Raw genomic sequence first — 19,317 nt, 5'->3', positions numbered from 1 at the left:
CAAACCAAGTTAGTAATTCGTGTACTTACATCCCGTCATCAGACTTGGCATAAATACAACCAGAGTAAGCAAGACACAAGTTAAAGGCATCATAGTTTTGATAAGAATGCCGGCTCTCACAATTTTGCACTCTCTGAAAAATCACTATTACTTATTTCACTGCCGTCAGACTTCATTTTTTAAAAGTTTTTTTTTTCTTTTTGTTTCTATCAGCAGACTTGTAATGATGATATAATGTGTTTTTGAAGTATATGAAACATAAACAAGATGCTAATAATCACATGTTATTGCAAATCAATATCAAAACATATTATTGTGAAAGTTTTGAATAATTTAGACACAACGTAATGTTTACCGAATTTTTGAAATTTTCAGTTGATCATTAAAAAAATAATCACCTGGGATAGGTACAAACAATACTCTTAAAGCAGACGAAAGGAGTCTCACATATTCACAGTGATATATGTATCTCTCCGTCAACAAAATGTCTAAATACATTAAAAAGATTAGCGTTTAGTGATGCCTGAAGATGAACAATTTTTACTGTTGCGTTACACACACAGAGAGAGAGAGAGAGAGAGAGAGAGAGAGAGAGAGAGAGAGAGAGAGAGAGAGAGAGAGAGAGAGAGAGAGAGAGATGAGATGAGATGTGTCTAATATCAACATAATGACATCTGTACCTCCCCTTCAACTAAACGACAATGTATAGCAATATGATAAGTGTTTATTGCTGATACCTTTGGATAAACACTATTCACTGTGACGTTACTATGCAACAACAACAATGTTTGCAACCAATAAAAGAGCCTATAAAGAACATTACAAGGATAAATCGAGTTAACACATCAATCACATATTTTTTTCTGCAACCCCATTGAGCAGTAAAGGTTTCTCAATGGAGGTGAAATGAGGTAGCAACAGACCTCATGTTCTCCTATAACTAATAAATTTTACCATATTAAATGACACGGTATGTGAAGATACATGCATGCAATTCTATTTCTGTGTGTTAGCAACAGAAAGCTTTTAAATTTCAAAGGGTCAATATTATCAGAAAAATAACGGAATCAAATGTAGCGTACAATGTAAAAATGTCTGCAAGAAGTGTATGGGTCTGGAGTGTTTCTTTTTTTTTCTTTTGTATGTTTATTATAACTTTGATTCATATTGTTTCAGGTAATGCTAATGTGAATTTAATCGAAAACACAAAGAAATGTAAAATTTGATATTTCAACAGGTCTGTCTTCTCTCTTTTTAATGACAGTCTTGCTCTTTTGCAGGTTTTGACTTTATATCCTGCTCTGGTGATGGGGTATAACTGTATTTGTTTTTAACATATCTAGAAAAAAATCTAAGAAATACCGATTTGTGATAGTGCTGTTTATAAAAATGTATCTAAATGTAACGTCTATAAAAAATGCTGACTACTGCTTTTGGAATGTTGTCACTTAGAACAAAAATGGACCAAAACATTTTTTATTTACTCTCATTACAAAAATTAAAAGTTTCATCATTTCACCGTATATTACTACCACGATGTGCCTTGTTCTCTTATATTCACTATATAAATACAGCACAGTCTCAATTTTTTGCTAATATTTTTTTAGTAAGAGATTTAATTGAATCTGTTTAAATGTTTTTTTTTTTTGCTTGGTAATATTAAATGGATTTAATGAGCAATTTAGGATGATTACAGTAAATATCTGTTTAATGCGTGCTTGTATCGGTTTATTACCGTCTTTTAAATGCAATATAAACCAATTGTTCTCTTTGAAAACTATAATTCAATATATGTACTTTTTATTGATTCCTTTGTAAATAGCCTGAAAGAAGATGGAACCAAATCGCCAAATATCTTCGTTACATAATTCTAAACTGCTTAATAAATAACCAGAGCCACTGGACAAAACTGTTAAATGGATTTTCAGAGATAAACAACTCGCATCATCTCAATGCAAGTGCGGAGCATGGGGGGGGGGGGGGGGTAGTAGGGCCTGTACCCCCCCCCCCCCCTGCTCTTTCTCGCAGCAAACATTGTGTTTTATTTATGATGTAAAAAAGTGATTAAAATGGAAACGGCCTCCCACTTCTACTTTTTTTTTGGGGTGGGGGGGAGGATGTATAAAATTGAATTGAAAAGAAGGAAACTAACAGCAAGATATTTGTTATATGAAGTTAAAGAGATGCTCTGCACCCTCACCCACAAATCTCCCTACCCCACCCTAACCCCGCGGATGATTTTCATGATCTTAAAACTTACTCCTTTTTTGTTTGGTTTTTTATTTGCTTGTCAATTTTTTTTAGAATGAATTTGCCCCTCACCAACATTAAAAAACGATGCTATGTACCTCAATCTAATTAAAATTAGACTTGAAATTCCGCTCCTCTACGATACGCTATACAAGATCTAACAACATCTCGTACGGGGTCATCTCAGAGTGACCTTTTGTGAAAATACAACGACCAATGAGAATTAACCAATGACGTCAATGATCCACCAATGAGAAAGAGTTTGTTATACGCATTTGGCTTATGTGTTTAAAAATGGCTGCGCCCATTGAAACGGTTACGAGTTCGCTCGGTATAAAATTAAAGCCACAACAACTGGAAATATTGCAGAGCCTTCTTGATGGAAAAGATTGCATGACCGTTTTACCGACTGGTTTCGGAAAATCTTTACCATATCAAGTGTTTCCGTTGATACAGAGGGAGAGAGGTCGCAACGGAATTGTTCTTGTTTGCTGTCCCCTTATTTCCTTAATGAAAGATCAGGTCGAGAGGGCAAATGCAATTAACGGTGTAACGGCAGCATATAAAGGTAAATAAGAATACCATTGTATACTATGTATCTTGCAATTAAATGATAGAACTGTCTTGGTGTGCACACGGCAATTTTTCTGTGTCTCGTCTAACCTGTTGCATTTCCTAGACTCAATCATGCTTTACGTTTGTAGGTCAAGGTCTAGACCGAGAGATTCTGAGCGGCAAGATAGACATTGTGTTTGCAAGTCCCGAGTCACTGTTAGGTGACTGGCGAACTGAACTGCAGCATCTAGATGTCACAGCTATTGTTATAGATGAATTTCATTTAATTTCTACATGGTAAGATTTTATAAGCATGTACAAGTTATTCAAATAGAATACCCGGTAAACAAAATAATATGTTTACTAATAATAAATCTGGTTCTCTCAAAACTTATTTCGTAAACCAAAAATCTATTTAATGAAGGTTTAAAGATTTGTAAAATAAGCTAAAATGGTGTCTTCAATTGCACATGAATTGCACCAACTGCTATTCTTTACACATTAAACAAATATTTCAGGGGACAAGCTGATGAACATATTCACAAGAAAGCATTTAGAAAATGGTTTGGTGACATTGGAGAACTGCGATCCATCTTTCCAAATGCATCTCTACTTGCTTTGAGTGCCACATGCACACTGAAAGTACAGAAACGTGTTTTGAAAGTGGTCTCTTTTAAGCCAGGCTTTACATTTGTGTACTTATCTCCTGACAAGAGGAACATTAAATATGTTGTGAAGAAAGTGGCGAATGACATTGAAATGGCAATGACATGGTTAGTTGATGGACTTGTGGACTTGGGAAATAAATTTCCACGAACTCTTGTATATTGCAAGTTAATAAGTGATGTTGCAAAGATTTATTATTATGTTATGGATGAATCACCCGAGGAAATAAACTCATATGTTGCTATGTACCATTCAGAGACAGATGAATCAATCAAAGGAACTGCATTATCTTCGATTCGAGAAGAGGAGAGCCCTACAAGAGTTATTATTTCTACAAATGCCTTGGGTATGGGTGTAGATTTCAAAGGCCTTTCTAGTATTATTCTTTTTGGTCCTCCTCATTCAATTCTTGACGTTCTACAAGAAATTGGCCGCGCAGGTAGAGATGGTGAAAAGACTGTTGTCTTTTTGCTTTACAATTCTCATCATCTCATCCATTGTGAACAAGATGTGAAGAACCTGTTTCAGTGTAATTACTGCAGAAGAATTCAAATGATTAAATCATTTCTCAAGGAAAGCGAACTTGAAGAAGTGAAATCTTATTCAGGAGATTGTTCATGTTGTGATATTTGACAAAACGCATGTACCTGTGGAAATTGTACTCTACTTCCTTTGGAAAAATTGTTTTCAGGCACCTCTAAAAATGTATTTGGTGTCCATGTATCAGAAGATTCTGATTCCGACTCAAACATAGAGCCAGAATAATTTTACCTGTTTTGATGTATATAGTATTTACCGTAAGGTACATTCTGCAGTAAATGAAAAAAAAAACATTGTGACCATTTATAAATCCATCCAACCCTTTTAAAACACTTTGCCAGGGTACATTCTAAGTAAATTAAATCATTGAATCTGCATCAGTTAAATGCTGTAATAAAATGAAAGAAAAAAAGTCATTTTTTGTTTATTCTTAAATATCTGAGCTGTTTATAACAATTATGGAAGCCAATGCTTTATCATGTAAATCATAATGTACTGGTGTATGCCACACGCCAGATTTTAGAGATAATACCTACTGAAACTAATAGAATTGAATATATCGGTAATTAAAATATTAGTAATGTATTTCTGTAAAACCCTAGATAATTATAATTGATGCAGCCTTTATATATATTCTTGTGTGCTCCTGTGCTGAATTGATTACAATTAAACATTCCAGTTCATGACGGTCCCTTGCAAAATTATGACAAATGCATGATAATTTAACAGTCAAACAAAACCAGTTCAAAATTTACAGTCTCTTAATCGTCCATATGGTGACCATGGTCTATGGCGGTGCAGCATAGTTGACAGGCCTACAGAACAATTGGAAAATGGATTTCTGTCTAAGCCAGTCAATATAACATTTAGCTTCCTGTTTTTCACTTTCTGTAGTACGTCTTGCTCTAATAAATCCTTTACCACCTTCTCGACATCAGTTGCATAAGATGGAAGATGATGAAATCCTTTTGACCCAATTCACCAGCCTCTTCAAATTGTTTTGTAAATACTCTTTGGCATGTTTTAATATGCTGTCTTTTGTCTTGTGTCCTGTACATGATGCCTTGGTGTCCCTGTTTAACATTTCAATGTACTCATCAAGTGCAATATTATTATTCTTGCCACCTTGGATGTTCACAAATCGGTTTGCAATAAAGCGCTCCTCCTGGTCAGGGTTAAGAAGTCCTGAAGATAATGCAGTCGTATGAATGGAGCAGATAGTGTACTTGATTTTGTTTGTCTTATGATAAATTGGAAGCTCATACTTAGCAGATCTTATGCATCGTCCTCCATCCCCCATATCTACACCACTGTCAAAGTTCCGAAGGAGCATAGTGAGTTTGAAAAGCATTAAAATATAATCTTGCAATTCATCACTGCTGGGTTCTTTCTTTTTCTTCGGGTTACTCAAAGAGACTCCATGCATTCCAGATTCGTGCGCTTTTAAAGAACTTACTCTTTTATAATCCTTTTCACAATGATGACACTTAAAACGGCCATTCTCTATTGACGAGGTCCAGTAATTTTCCTCATGCTGAGGATTTTCAAGAACGTTTCTAATTTCTTCAACAATGTCTTCAGCATTTTCAAAGAAATATTTCCTCACCAGCTCCTGGCAAATGCTATTGAGCCATTGAATGCTATCATTGGGTGTCATTTGTGAAAAATCTGGAAGTGTTACATCACTTATGTCTGCTGACCCCAACTTGTCCATAAAGAGTATTACGCAGATGGCATCAAGTATTGTGTAATAAAGCATCTTGTACGCTCTATATGCATTTTTTACTGGTCCTTTAGCACTTCTATGGCCCAATAGGTTCCTGTAATAGTGGACAGTACAAGGATCTCCTGCCATACCGGTGTTGTATGTCAGCTTATAAATGGCCTGTAAATTAGGCATTCAATTTTTAATTCAAAGAGAAGAATAGAGATTTATGCTCCCTATTTTTTTCAACCTTAGAAAGATTTTTCAGGAATTGAAAATACTGAAATATTTGAATTAATCAAAACTCATAATTAAATTCCATTTAATTTCACTTACTTCAAGGAAATTCATCAATCTATGAAAGTCTTCGGACTTTGAAATGAATCCTTCTAGCCTTCCTCTTGATGTCAAAGAGTCTTTAACGGCAACCTGTGCACACTGTACTCGTTCATCAGTTAGGCTATCTCCTTTGAAACCAGATAACAAGTACCTTTCAAAATTAATATACATGTACATGCACACACACACACACACACACACACACACACACACACACACACACATATATATATATATATATATATATATATATATATATATATATATATATATATATATATATATATATATATATATATATATATATATATATATTATGCTCTCAGACAATTAGTGTTAAGCTTTTTATAAATGATATAACACATTGCTTATAGCAGAAAGAATTCTGCCATACATTTAGTAGGGTTATAACTTACATATGCCATAGCATTAGAGGTGTACATTTGTGCTAAACAGCATCACGACATGCAATGTATTCGAAGACATTGACGAAAGTAATTGATTGCATACTTGCATCAAGCTAAATCATTTTATATATAAACATTGCAACTTGTACACCAATTTAGTTGCTTAGCATAGCCTGAGGCTCTGTTTTATATGTAAACATTGCAAAACTGCCTATTATAACATACATGTATCATTGTTCCTGCCGCCATAGTATTGGAGCTGTATCTTATATTCATTCAAATAAGCTGATATAGCTTTAAAATAACCAGAAATATTGATATTCTGGTATTTGTTTGGTAAATTGTCATAGACCAAAAACAAAGCTGTTACCTCTGTCCAAACAAATTACAACAAGTGATGCAAAATCTTGTCTGCAGATTGATCTGGATGCTTTGAACTGAAATAAACATATCAGGTTAAATAGATAATATTACAAACATAAGGTTAATCTAATAAAATTGTTAAAGGTTTAAGGAACACTTGATAAAATGTTAATTACTTAAAGCGTAACCGCATAGTTTACATCAGACTTATTAAACAAAAATATGGGAAATAAAATTGCACGATGGGTGGTTACAAAGCAATATTTACAGCTAGAAGCCCCTGTCGTCATTGCAGTTTACAGAAGGACTAGGCTTGGGTTCCTGTCTTAGCTGAATTAATAGGACACCTCTAATCTGTCTAAACAGTTTATGGAACCCCAAGTCATTAAGATGAACCCGTTGCATAAGATTGGTTTCTGACTTTCCGCGAATCCTCTCAGCTTCCAAAATGTTACTGTGTGACAAACACAAAATTGCTTAAGAAGCCTATTGGCTTTTTTGACTCGTTGATTACAAATAAGTATATATTTCTAGTAACTTCTCTAGGGAGAAAACTAAGAACGGTAACAGACTTTAAATGGAAACACCTTTTCAGTTGAGTCACATAGGCAGTCAATTTAGAAACAATACATTCCAAACTAAAATCTAGTTCACTCGAGTCCAAATCATTGCCTCCAATGAAAACAATTAGGTGCTGAGGTCTACACCGTCGTACTGCAGATGTAATAAGGGATAGATGGTGACCATTGTTCACAAGTCCTCCACTTTTACCGAAATAGTTCACCTCTTTGTGTTCATATATATTAAACACAAAATTAGCGAAGCGACGTGAACCTAAAAATGTTTTGAGTCTTTTCACATGCGAATCGCCCACTATCAATGTTGACATTATGAAATAAACAATAGAAAAAGTTGACACAGATATTTTCACACATTACACGCAAATATACACAAGTTCAAACTGCTGTATAATAAATCACATCCACGTCTCTGGTACATCGCACACAATAACTTTGACATCGATGGGCAACAATGTTATGACTGGAGTGTCACTGGCGCCATTTTGATTCATGTAAACATCTTCTTTCACAAACCGTGGACAATCATGGATGTTTACAAAATGAACAATGACTACGCATGCGCAGACTAGCTAATATGCATAACTTGCCAGTGCACATGCCTAAACTAAAAATACACAGTAGTGGAAAACAATACCACGTGGTAATCAAAACATACAAATAAAGTGGTCAACAGGCATAAACTATTTATGGACATAAATGTGTTTTTTAAACACATCTGGTTGAGTTACATTGAAACTGCTCAATGCTGTTCTTGTAAAGTTTTGCATGGTATTTTTCCAACCAATCACGTAATGTTTTAAAGAGGATGTAACACTCTTCGATACACATTTCATAAATACATAAAAGTCGTATATTTGTCTAACACAGCGTGCACTTCTTATCAAGTGATTACTAATCAATGTGATTACTAATCAATGAATTATTCTAATAAAGTAAATCATTCAATAAACAATAATGCAATAACCACATTCATCAATAGAAGATAGTTATGTTATTTATTAATTGACAGGTAAAAGTCTAAATTATGAATTGTTGAATTAAATCTCAACAAAATACCAAAAAAAAAAAAACCCACAAATATTTATATTTATTCATGAAAAAAAGTAGCAATAAATGCTTTCCATTTACAACTCCATACATCAACTGAATTATATCTTTGAATTTTTCATTCTACGTTAATCAATATCCAAAACCTACGTAATGTTTAATTATGACGTCACGCTTGGTTCGAAAACACAGTGTAATATCAAAAATTTATTACATATGTGATACCACTGTATATTGAGCTAAACATAAATGTGATAAATATATATAACATTTTAAGTGGGACTTGTGAATCATTTGAAAGTATTGGCAACGCCTCAAGAATTGCAAAATGTTTTCTTAAAAATTCGTAAACTATTTTAATCACGTCTATATCAGAACAACCTGTTAAGCTACTGAATTCATGTCTTCAAAATGTATTCTTCGATTAAGTTTCAAAGTAGGGCCATTTGATCTTTTCAATGACATTTTTTTCTCTGAAATTCAGTTATAATTTGAAATTGAATACCGTTGTTTTAATGTTTCATTAGTCTTATATATATGTTCATACTGATGAAATGATTTTTACCCATATTTTCGTTATACTTTGTTAAAGTATGTATTAACATTCTGATTTCATTTTGCATTTGATTTGCCTCAACAAGCTTTCCTTCATTGCTTATATATTTTTAATGTACCCTTCCCTGCGTTATTGTGTTGTTTCCAAAGACAGTAAAAACTATATTAGTATCATTAACCAGAAAAAGAGGACTGCTGTCAAGTCTTAAAGAGGTAGATGGTAGAGAAACCGTTTGATGTGTGTCTGCCATATAAAATATATATTTGTAGGAAATATGTTTCTGTGTATTTACGGATATGTAAAATGTTTTTCAGATGTGGGTGTACATTTATATAGATATGAGTATCCACTCTTATTTTATTAGTCAAATCCTTTGATACGTCAAATCACTACGTAAATTATCAATGCTAGAGGATAATTTTTTTTCTTTCTTCTAACAAACACATATACATGTACAGTGTCCATCGAATATTTTTCTTTCCTGTAATCTTGACATATAGTAAATCTGTTTTCTACACTTGCAACATTGTGTGGTAGCACGGGTATATTAACATAAAAAAAAAACACGTGTTATTATGTAAGTGCAGTATACAAACAATAATTAATACACAAAACACACATCTATTTCACAGAGCTCCTGTATATAACAAGAATACTCTTCATGGAAGATAACTCCTGGTAGTTTATCGTTGTATTAGATAACACACTGTCAATGTACAGGACAGGAGGTGGTACCGACAGTAGGTATAGTGTTTCTTGTAATATTATTGTTCCTGAGACATGGAGTCCTCTTTGATATAAATGTTGGATACGTACACATAGATTTCCAGTTAGTAAGATGTGTGGTAAATAAGGACAGTTGTGTGACTAAGCATTTGTCTTACAAGTCATTTCATGCATAACTTTAACAATTTGTTGCTATGCTATAATATGCAATTTTATTGAGATGCTATGAGATTTCAATGCATTGCTATTAGATTTGAACAAAACGCATCCATACACAGAAGAGTTACACATATTTTGTAATAGAATAATAAGAAGCCAAAATTTACCACCAATCTGCAATGTGAATGAGATTGTATGCTATGGTACATGTACGGGATTCCGATGATGGCTATACGATTTCAATGCTGTGTTTTACGACTGCGTATTTTGTAAAAGGTATGCTTGACCTTACTGTAGAGCAATCTTTACGGCGATAAATATCAACAAAATTCGCAGTGGGACATTGTTATTTCGAACATAAATTTAACTGTTGCACACTGGGACACTGTTGCATTAGCTCATATATCATGGCAAACACAGAGTAGCTTCAGTCAGGTGTTGAGCTTCCCAAAAAGAAATGTTTATGAAAACGAAGAGTCCGAGGTATTATATATAAGTTAATAAATAACAATAATTTCAATGTAGAGTGTATAACAATAGATAGAAACATTAAAATTTCTCAATGAAAATAGTCATTGAGAATTACATTGCTCCACTTTTCATTTTATTCTAGGGAGAAAACGACACAAACTCATTCATAAACGTTATATTCCACTAAAACAATACCGGAAAGATACTTTCCTCTAAAGTGAACGGCACTTAAATGTTCACACGCTACACTGGAAGTGAGTCTTGAATGAATAGTTTCAAGTGAATGCAATGCCCCCCCCCCCAAAAAAAAACAAAACAAAACAAAACAAAAAAAACAAAAACACCAAAGAAACAAACAACAACAACAAACAAACAACACAAAAATATTGATTTATATTTTTCTCAAGTCATCTGATCAACATTGTCCTTGACGGACTTTTTACAGACTGAATTATCATTTGCAAAAATGATTATAAAACTTTTTTTGTATGCACTTTTAAATAAATCACTACCATCGGAAGCTGCTATGATTTGCGACTTGGCGAGACTGTCTTTGAGGCCATTCCGTCGGCATAAATAGCATATAATATATTTTCTTTGTAGAGTTCATAGGTCCTGGACGATTGAGGAAAAATAGAAAATTGAACAGTAATTGATACTTTCAATAAAGCTATATTGTTTTTGAATGCTGCAGAAGGAAATAAAACAAAATGCAAATAATATTGTATATTACGCAACAATAGACAAGGTGATATTTATCTCTTATTCAAAAACAACAATGCTGATTTTAATAACTTAAATAATTACGCTTGATAGAAAAGTTTTAAAAGGCATAACTTATTGATGAACATAACTAGTCTAAATAAACTACAGTTCTGACGTATTTAAAAAATGTACATTGATGTTAAAAATAAAATAAAGAGAATCTAAATTTTTGTAACAGTATATATTTTTCCTTTAATAGATAAATTTGGGGAGAGTTAAGAAAAACGTGTTGAGTGAGATATCAACCCACAATGTAATTGAACAAAAAATCATTCAAAAGCTGTATGGCTTGTAAAGCTTATTTATGCCTGCCTGCTCACATATATACTATTAGGTAGCAAAACTCAACTCTTTTGTAAAGAATAAAACAGGTCATTTATTGAAGAATACATAGTTGTATGAAACATAATGCCATAGTCAAAGTCACAATATAACATAATACGAAATGAAGAATAAGTGATGTGATGTGACAAGTAGAAAATAGGCATTTCCTCCAATAAATGACATAAAACTCGAAGAACAATATTCATACATAAAACCTTGAAAATATCACATAGTATCCTGACAATAAATGACATAAAACTCGAAGAACAATATTCATACATAAAACCTTGAAAATATAACAAAGTATCCTGAGATTGAGACTAGTAAAAGTTTTAGACCTTTGGCAGGAATAGATAATAAAGTACTTGGTATATGAGTAAAGATATTGGGTGTTTATCTGCCTTACAAATGATGTACAATAAAAAGGTGGAGGGGAGGGTGGTGGCAAACCGTGGACAATCATGGATGTTTACAAAATGAACAATGAATACGAATGCGCAGACTAGCTAATATGCATAACTTGCCAGTGCGCATTCCTAAACTAAAAATACACAGTAGTGGAAAACAATACCACGTGGTAAACAAAACATACAAATAAAGTGGTCAACATGCATAAACTATTTATGGACATAAATGTGTTTTATGCCTGCCTGATCACATCTATACTATTACGTAGCAAAACTCAACTCTTTCGTAAAGAATAAAACAGGTCATTTATTGAAGAATACATAGCATGAAAGTTGCTTGAAACATAATGCCATAGTCAAAGTCACAATATAATATAAGTCATAAAACTCGAAGAACAATATTCATACATAAAACCTTGATAATATCACAAAGTATCCTGAGATTGAGACTAGTAAAAGTTTTAGACCTTTGGCAGGAATAGATAATAAAGTACCTGGTATATGAGTAAAGATATGGGGTGTTCATCTGCCACCTTAACAAGATAGGCTTTATTACTCATCGATAGGTTTATATACCCGTATATATATAAATATAGACAATCTTGTTAACGCCCCATATCCAAAAACAACATTGCAATTGAACAGAAATGTCAGTGCATGATTAAGAAAAATTGTACCAAGTTATTACAAAATAATTAATTTGTGAAAAAAGGAACACCCTTCAACATAACGACTATCGTTAGAAAAAGCATACATGTACAAGCACATTTGAGTGTTTTAGTCAAAAACCAGTAGCCCCTGTCTAATGGTTGATATTAACTATAAACTAAAAAAAAGGTTACAACATAAAGACTATTATTACAAAAGACAAAACATGTACAAGCAAATTGACTGTTTGAGCCCCTATCTCAAAGTAAGATAATGGCACAGATATTCAAAACACAACCAGTAGCCCCTGTCTAATGGTTGCTAGAAAAAAGGATTGTAAAGCCCCTGTCTTCACTGTCCAACTCAAAAATGTGAAAACTAAAACGAATGTCAATCAAAACTTAAGTGTTGGGATTCTAATGTACTTTTTAAAAGCACCAGAGTTCCATCTACCCATGCTCTGAATTTGTAATTCCGAAAACCCCTGGGAGGCGGCTGTAGTAGCAGCCCCAATACGGAAGTTATGAGCTTTGTAAAGATGCAAGTCCAAATTACAAAAAGCTAAAGCCGAACGCAGTTGCTGTGTGAAGTATTGACGCGAGATTGGCGAACCATCCATTAAGGAAAATAACGGCTCTGATGGTGAGGAATGTTTCCTAAGATTTAGGTAGTGTAGAAGTGCTTGGCATGGGCAAACTAAAGGATCCGTCGTATTTTGCTGCAGGCGTAGAGTAGTTGTTTTTGCTTTAGAATCCTTTAAGTGAGGTATATTTATATCTATATACCTATTGCATGGACTATCGGATCCTTACGTGATATTTCCAAAAAGAAGGAAATGCTGGGTTTGAGCATTTGTTTTGGTAAGCTCTCCTACTTGTAAAAAAAGCACAAAATGCTAAGGTAAACATGGCCCGGAAGAGGGATTTAGTAAAAGCTGATGTGGTACTAAACTCCAAAGCATGAATTATTTTCTTCAAAATTGTTGGGGTTATAGGTAGCCGTGAGTCAGATGATGGTTTGGATTTCCGGAATCCCTGAAGCCTTTTACGAATGGTGAAATGTTGTGTAATATCGGTGTAGTTGGAAAATAAAACTAAGTGACGAAATCAGGTAGCAATGCACAATACTGTGGTTTCATCAATATTCGCTGAATACCAATTTTCGTCGATTTCGTTGTTAAGTTGATCCACGAAATTAAATGTTCATTGAAGTTCAATTTCAACTAACAATTTGTATTGATAGGATCATTGGCCACGAAATTACGTATCCTTGAAACTGTGGTTTTCAGAAAATCCACGAAAATTGATACCCACGAAAATTAATGAAACCACAGTAAATGCAGACAGGTGATGAACACAGGGTGGTAGCGGGGATGCTTTATGTTGAAAGGATTGTTCAATAAAACACTTGTAGGTTAAATAAGCTGATTTGTAAGCTGATAATGTTGATTCAGACAGAAAGTTGCGGACTAAAATATTGGCTGTTTCAGTCAAATCCGCACTAATGCTTGAGGAACTGGAGTTGGCTCGTTGTCCATATGTGGAAAGCGGGCTTTGAATTCTTTCACCTGCAAGCGATATAGTAATTCAGCGCCTATATTAGAAATTCCTGGAATATGTTTGGCATGGAAATGAATGTTGTGTTGCAATGAAAGAATCATTAAACGCCTCATCAATTGCATTAGGTTAGGGTCCTTTGATGTAGTTGTGTTTATCACATGCACAACTGCTATATTGTCAGAATGTAATACGACGATACAGTTTTTCAGAAGAGGTACCCATAATTCTAATGCAATGACAATAAGTAAACATTTTCTAAACGAAATGTGGTACTGTAAACCATTCAGGAGTAAACTCGAAGTAAAACCATTTTGTGCGAAAGGTGCATCCAAATCCGGCATTACTAGCATCAGCAAAAAATGCAATGAAGATGAAGAATGGGTTATGCCAGAAGGAAAGAAACCTTTGCCATTGAATTGGTTCAAAAACGTGGCGTGCAGATCAGCTTGTGCTTGTAGATTCAGTCGACGGTGGTGATATGGTTTTTTGAGGCTAATTGTTAGATCTATAAGACGTCTCAAAAAAGTACGACCAGGAGGACCTACACTACAGGCAAAATTGAGCATACCAATTAAAGTTCCTTCAAAGCTGCAAAACGCTTTGCTTTGAAGTTTTGAATTTCCAATTTCAATTGAGTTAATTTATCTTGAGGTAATCGAATTTCGAAGTTCATGGTATCTAATTCCATGTCAAAAAATGTGAGAGTTGTGGTGGGGTAAACAGTTTTTTCTGATTTTACGGGTAAGCCAATGTCTTTGGATAGTTGATAAAAGGCAAGCATAGCACTGTAACAGTTGGACGAGTGGGGTTCACTAAGGAAAAGAAAATCGTCTAGGATGTGCACGCAATGTATAACAGAGAATTTTGTTTCAAGGATCCATTGAAGAGCCGAGCGGAATTTTTCAAAAAGATTACATGAATAGCTGAGTCCAAAAGGCAATGTTTTGTCGTAGTAATACATATTGTCTACCATGAATCCAAGTAGTTCGAAATCATCTGGATGAATAGGGATCTGTTTATAAGCATTCTCAAGATGTGTCTTTGCTAACAACGCACCCCTTCCCAATTCTCTAATTATATTAATAGCCGTTTCCACTGATTGATATTGTCCTGTACACAAATCTTAGTTAAAAAAAGGTATGTTGTGATTTATAGACATACCCTCAGGATAAGATAAATGATATATCAAACGAAATTCACCGACAGCTTTTTTGGGTACCAATCCAAGAGTTGAAACTTGTATATTAGGAAATGGTGGATTTTGGTAAGACCCGGCTATACGGTGTGCTCGTAACTCGTTGCTGAGTTTACTTTGAAGGATTCCATCATTATTGTCTAAAGAAGAGAGATTTCTAGAAACTCTAAAAGCACGTTGCCCCTGATATGGGATTATAAAACCAAAGGTAAACCCATTACTTAAAAATTGGGCCAAAGATGGATCATAGCAGTCCAAGATAACTGGCCAATTTGTCGACTTGAATTGGTGTGATGATACGTATATCCCTATCACTTAGTGGAGCCTTGTTGGTTAGAGGTGCTGGCAGGTTTTCTAGCATATTGTTTCGCAAAGGTTTGTTTTGGTCTATTGGGACACTGTCGATGCGGATGCTTTCCCGCACAGTACTGGCAAACATGTTGATTGGGGCAGTTGGTTTTTGTGCACGAGCCAACATTGTTGAAGGAATAGCAGTAGTCATGTGACTTGGATTGGGCACGAAAGGGCTGTTTCTTGTACTTGAGTTTAAAATCTAGTCCAGAAACTAAAGCTTCTTGGTATAACTCAATATTTTTCTTCTCCCAAGCACATAATGAAGGTTCTTTTTCGCGCCATCGCCTAAACTTTTCATCATGCATTAAAACAGCAGAGTCCCCACACGAGTCAGCAATTTTTTGCACAGTGTGTGCGTACGTCATTAAGTTTCCAATTTTGTGGGGAAACTTTTCATCATGGATTGCGACAATTATGTGGAACGCCTCTACTCATTTAGTTATAGATTTGATAGGGCCCTTGTCGTTTGCCTTTACAATAATGAGCTCACCATTTTTATCAACTGATTTATACTTGTCTGTCTCATCATGATCAAAATTATTTGGCAACAGGACAGGAAATTTGATAAACTCATTGGCGTGGATTTTTGCCCTAATTTTGAAATCTACACTCAATGTTAAACCAGTTGCCGAGCGTGAATCCCCTTCAGTTTTCTGATTAAGCAACTGCATACCTTGAGAAGTTATCACTTGCAGTAGGGAATGGTCAGGTGTTACTGCTTGCGAAGAGGCTTGTTGAGTGTCGGCTGATTGTTGTTGTGAAGTTGCAGTCTGGATGGGGATTGACAATGAAGGATTGCTCTCACCATGGGGATATTCATCCATATTGCGTCGAAAAGTATCTTCAATGGTTGGGATGATAGAGGCCATGCACGTCCTTATCATCGTTTCCATGTCCTCAGGAGACATAAGACCGCTTTGAGGATGGGTTTATGTGGGAGGATGCAAGGCTGTCTTGTTCCGCCTCCTGCGTTTTGGTGTGGATGTCATCTAAATCTAATAGAGTAAAATAAAAAGGAAATAAAGTTGTTAATATTTAAACTAAAATGATCAGATACAAGAATTTGCATAGCCAAAAAGCTTTCATGCTATCTTTAAACTGTTCTAATGTAAGGTAAAACTGTGGTATAGCAGCTTGTTATATACCCCAGGTATATATATATATATATATATTGTTATATACCCCAGGTATATATATATATATATATATATATATATATATATATATATATATATATATATATATATATATATATATATATATATATATATATATATATATATATATATATATATATATATATATTTATATATATATATATATATATATATATATATATATATATATATATATATATATATATATATATATATAAATTATGCTCTCAGACAATTAGTGTTAAGCTTTTTATAAATGATATAACACATTGCTTATAGCAGAAAGAATTCTGCCATACATTTAGTAGTTTTATAACTTACATATGCCATAGCATTAGAGGTGTACATTTGTGCTTAACAGCATCACGACATGCAATGTATTCGAAGACATTGACGAAAGTAATTGATTGCATACTTGCATCAAGCTAAATCATTTTATATATAAACATTGCAACTTGTACACCAATGTACTTGCTTAGCATAGCCTGAGGCTCTGTTTTATATATAAACATTGCAAACCTGCTTATTATAACATACATGTATCATTGCTCCTGCCGCCATAGCATTGGAGCTGTATCTTATATTCATTCAAATAAGCTGATATAGCTTTTAAATATTCAGAAATATTCATATTCTGGTATTTGTTTGGTAAATTGTCATAGACCAAAAATCAAAGCTGTTACCTGTGTCCAAACAAATTATAACAAGTGATGCAAAGTCTTGTCTGCAGATTGATCTGGATGCTTTGAACTGAAATAAACATATCAGGTTAAATAGATAATATTACAAACATAAGGTTAATCTTATAAAATTGTTAAAGGTTTAAGGAACACTTGATAAAATTTTAATTACTTGAAGCGTGACCGCATTGTTCACATCAGACTTATTAAACAAAAATATGGGAAATAAAATTGCACGATGGGTGGTTACAAAGCAATATTTACAGCTAGAAGCCCTTGTCGTCATTGCTGTTTACAGAAGGACTAGGCTTGGGTTCCTGTCTTAGCTGAATTAATATGACACCTCTAATCTGTCTAAACAGTTTATGGAACCCCAAGTCATTAAGATGAACCCCGTTGCATAAGATTGGTTTTTGACTTTCCGCGAATCCTCTTTTTTGACTCGTTGATTATAAATAAGATATATATAAAATGTATATATATATATATAAATAATTTCTAGTAACTTCTCTAGGGAGAAAACTCAGCACGGTAGCAGACTTTAAATGGAAACACCTTTTAAGTTGAGTCCCATAGGCAGTCAATTTAGAAACAATACATTCCAAACTAAAATCTAGTTCACTCGAGTCCAAATCATTGCCTCCAATGAAAACAATTAGGTGCTGAGGTCTACACCGTCGTACTGCAGATGTAATAAGGGATAGATGGTGACCATTGTTCACAAGTCCTCCACTTATACCGAAATAGTTCACCTCTTTGAGTTCATATATATTAAACACAAAATTAGCGAAGCGACGTGAACCTAAAAATGTTTTGAGTCTTTTCACATGCGAATCGCCCACTATCAATGTTGATATTATGAAATAAACAATAGAAAAAGTTGACACAGATATTTTCACACATTACACGCAAATATACACAAGTTCAAACTGCTGTATAATAAATCACATCCACGTCTCTGGTACATCGCACACAATAACTTTGACATCGATGGGCAACAATGTTATGACTGGAGTGTCACTGGCGCCATTTTGATTCGCGCGAAAATCACTTCTGCAGTACCATGAAGCCTTGTTAAATCGTTAAAAAACGGGATATAGATAACGTTACCTATGAGACCACAAACCAGGTCCCGTTAGTGAATTGTTGAAGTCGCAGAATATCGAAAAATTAGACGGACGGGGTCGTAATTCATGTAAACATCTTCTTTCACAAACCGTGGACAATCATGGATGTTTACAAAATGAACAATGAATACGCATGCGCAGACTAGCTAATATGCATAACTTGCCAGTGCACATGCCTAAACTAAAAATACACAGTAGTGGAAAACAATACCACGTGGTAAACAAAACATACAAATAAAGTGGTCAACATGCATCAACTATTTATGGACATAAAATCTGGTTGGGTTACATTGAAACTGCTCAATGCTGTTCTTGTAAAGTTTTGCATGGTATTTTCCAACCAATCACGTAATGTTTTAAAAAGGATGTAACACTCTTCGATACACATTTCATAAATTCATAAAAGTCGTATATTTGTCTAACACAGCGTGCACTTCTTATCAAGTGATTACTAATCAATGTGATTACTAATCAATGAATTATTCTAATAAAGTAAATCATTCAATAAACAATAATGCAATAACCACATTCATCAATAGAAGAGAGTTATGTTATTTATTAATTGACAGGTAAAAGTCTAAATTATGAATTGTTGAATTAAATCGCAACAAAATACCAAAAAAAACCAAAACATATTTATATTTATTCATGAACAAAAGTAGCAATAAATGCTTAGCATTTACAACTCCATACATCAACTGAATTATATCTTTGAATTTTTCATTCTACGTTAATC

The 19,317-nt window shown here is 34.0% G+C and overlaps 1 protein-coding gene and 1 long non-coding RNA gene across 4 annotated transcripts; one reads left to right on the top strand and one right to left on the bottom strand.

Annotated features, from left to right (window-relative positions):
- The first annotated feature begins 2,543 nt into the window (after window positions 1–2,543).
- On the top strand, window positions 2,544–4,172 carry LOC128170072 (ATP-dependent DNA helicase RecQ-like). Its single transcript, XM_052836052.1, has 4 exons — window positions 2,544–2,818; window positions 2,955–3,102; window positions 3,324–3,578; window positions 4,163–4,172. The coding sequence occupies exons 1-4, from the start codon at window positions 2,545–2,547 to the stop codon at window positions 4,170–4,172; spliced, it is 687 nt and encodes a 228-aa protein (XP_052692012.1). The 5' UTR covers window position 2,544.
- A 2,580-nt stretch (window positions 4,173–6,752) lies between these two features.
- LOC128170070 (uncharacterized) lies at window positions 6,753–18,677 on the bottom strand. Of its 3 annotated transcripts, none has more exons than XR_008241659.1 (4): window positions 17,719–18,677; window positions 17,458–17,524; window positions 16,291–16,612; window positions 6,753–6,899 (listed from the first exon to the last, which is right to left on the bottom strand). It is a non-coding gene; the product is annotated as an uncharacterized LOC128170070 (long non-coding RNA). The 3 variants fall into 3 exon arrangements; XR_008241658.1 differs by lacking the exon at window positions 6,753–6,899 and adding an exon at window positions 12,663–14,076; XR_008241657.1 differs by lacking the exon at window positions 6,753–6,899 and having other exon boundaries at window positions 15,392–16,612.
- Window positions 18,678–19,317: the final 640 nt, after the last annotated feature.

The sequence above is a fragment of the Crassostrea angulata genome, unplaced genomic scaffold (genome assembly GCF_025612915.1).
Source record: "Crassostrea angulata isolate pt1a10 unplaced genomic scaffold, ASM2561291v2 HiC_scaffold_302, whole genome shotgun sequence".
Taxonomy (NCBI): Eukaryota; Metazoa; Mollusca; class Bivalvia; order Ostreida; family Ostreidae; genus Magallana; species Magallana angulata.
The sequence above is the reverse complement of the archived record's forward strand: the minus strand, read 5'-3'. Positions and strand labels throughout refer to the sequence as shown.

Excerpts from the sequence above, each read along its gene's own strand:
- LOC128170072 (XM_052836052.1), top strand. The coding sequence starts at position 2,545 with ATGGCTGCGCCCATTGAAACGGTTACGAGTTCGCTCGGTATAAAATTA. Across the intron at positions 2,819-2,954 it reads TGTAACGGCAGCATATAAAG|GTCAAGGTCTAGACCGAGAG; the intron begins GTAAATAAGAAT and ends TTACGTTTGTAG. Across the intron at positions 3,103-3,323 it reads TTTCATTTAATTTCTACATG|GGGACAAGCTGATGAACATA; the intron begins GTAAGATTTTAT and ends CAAATATTTCAG.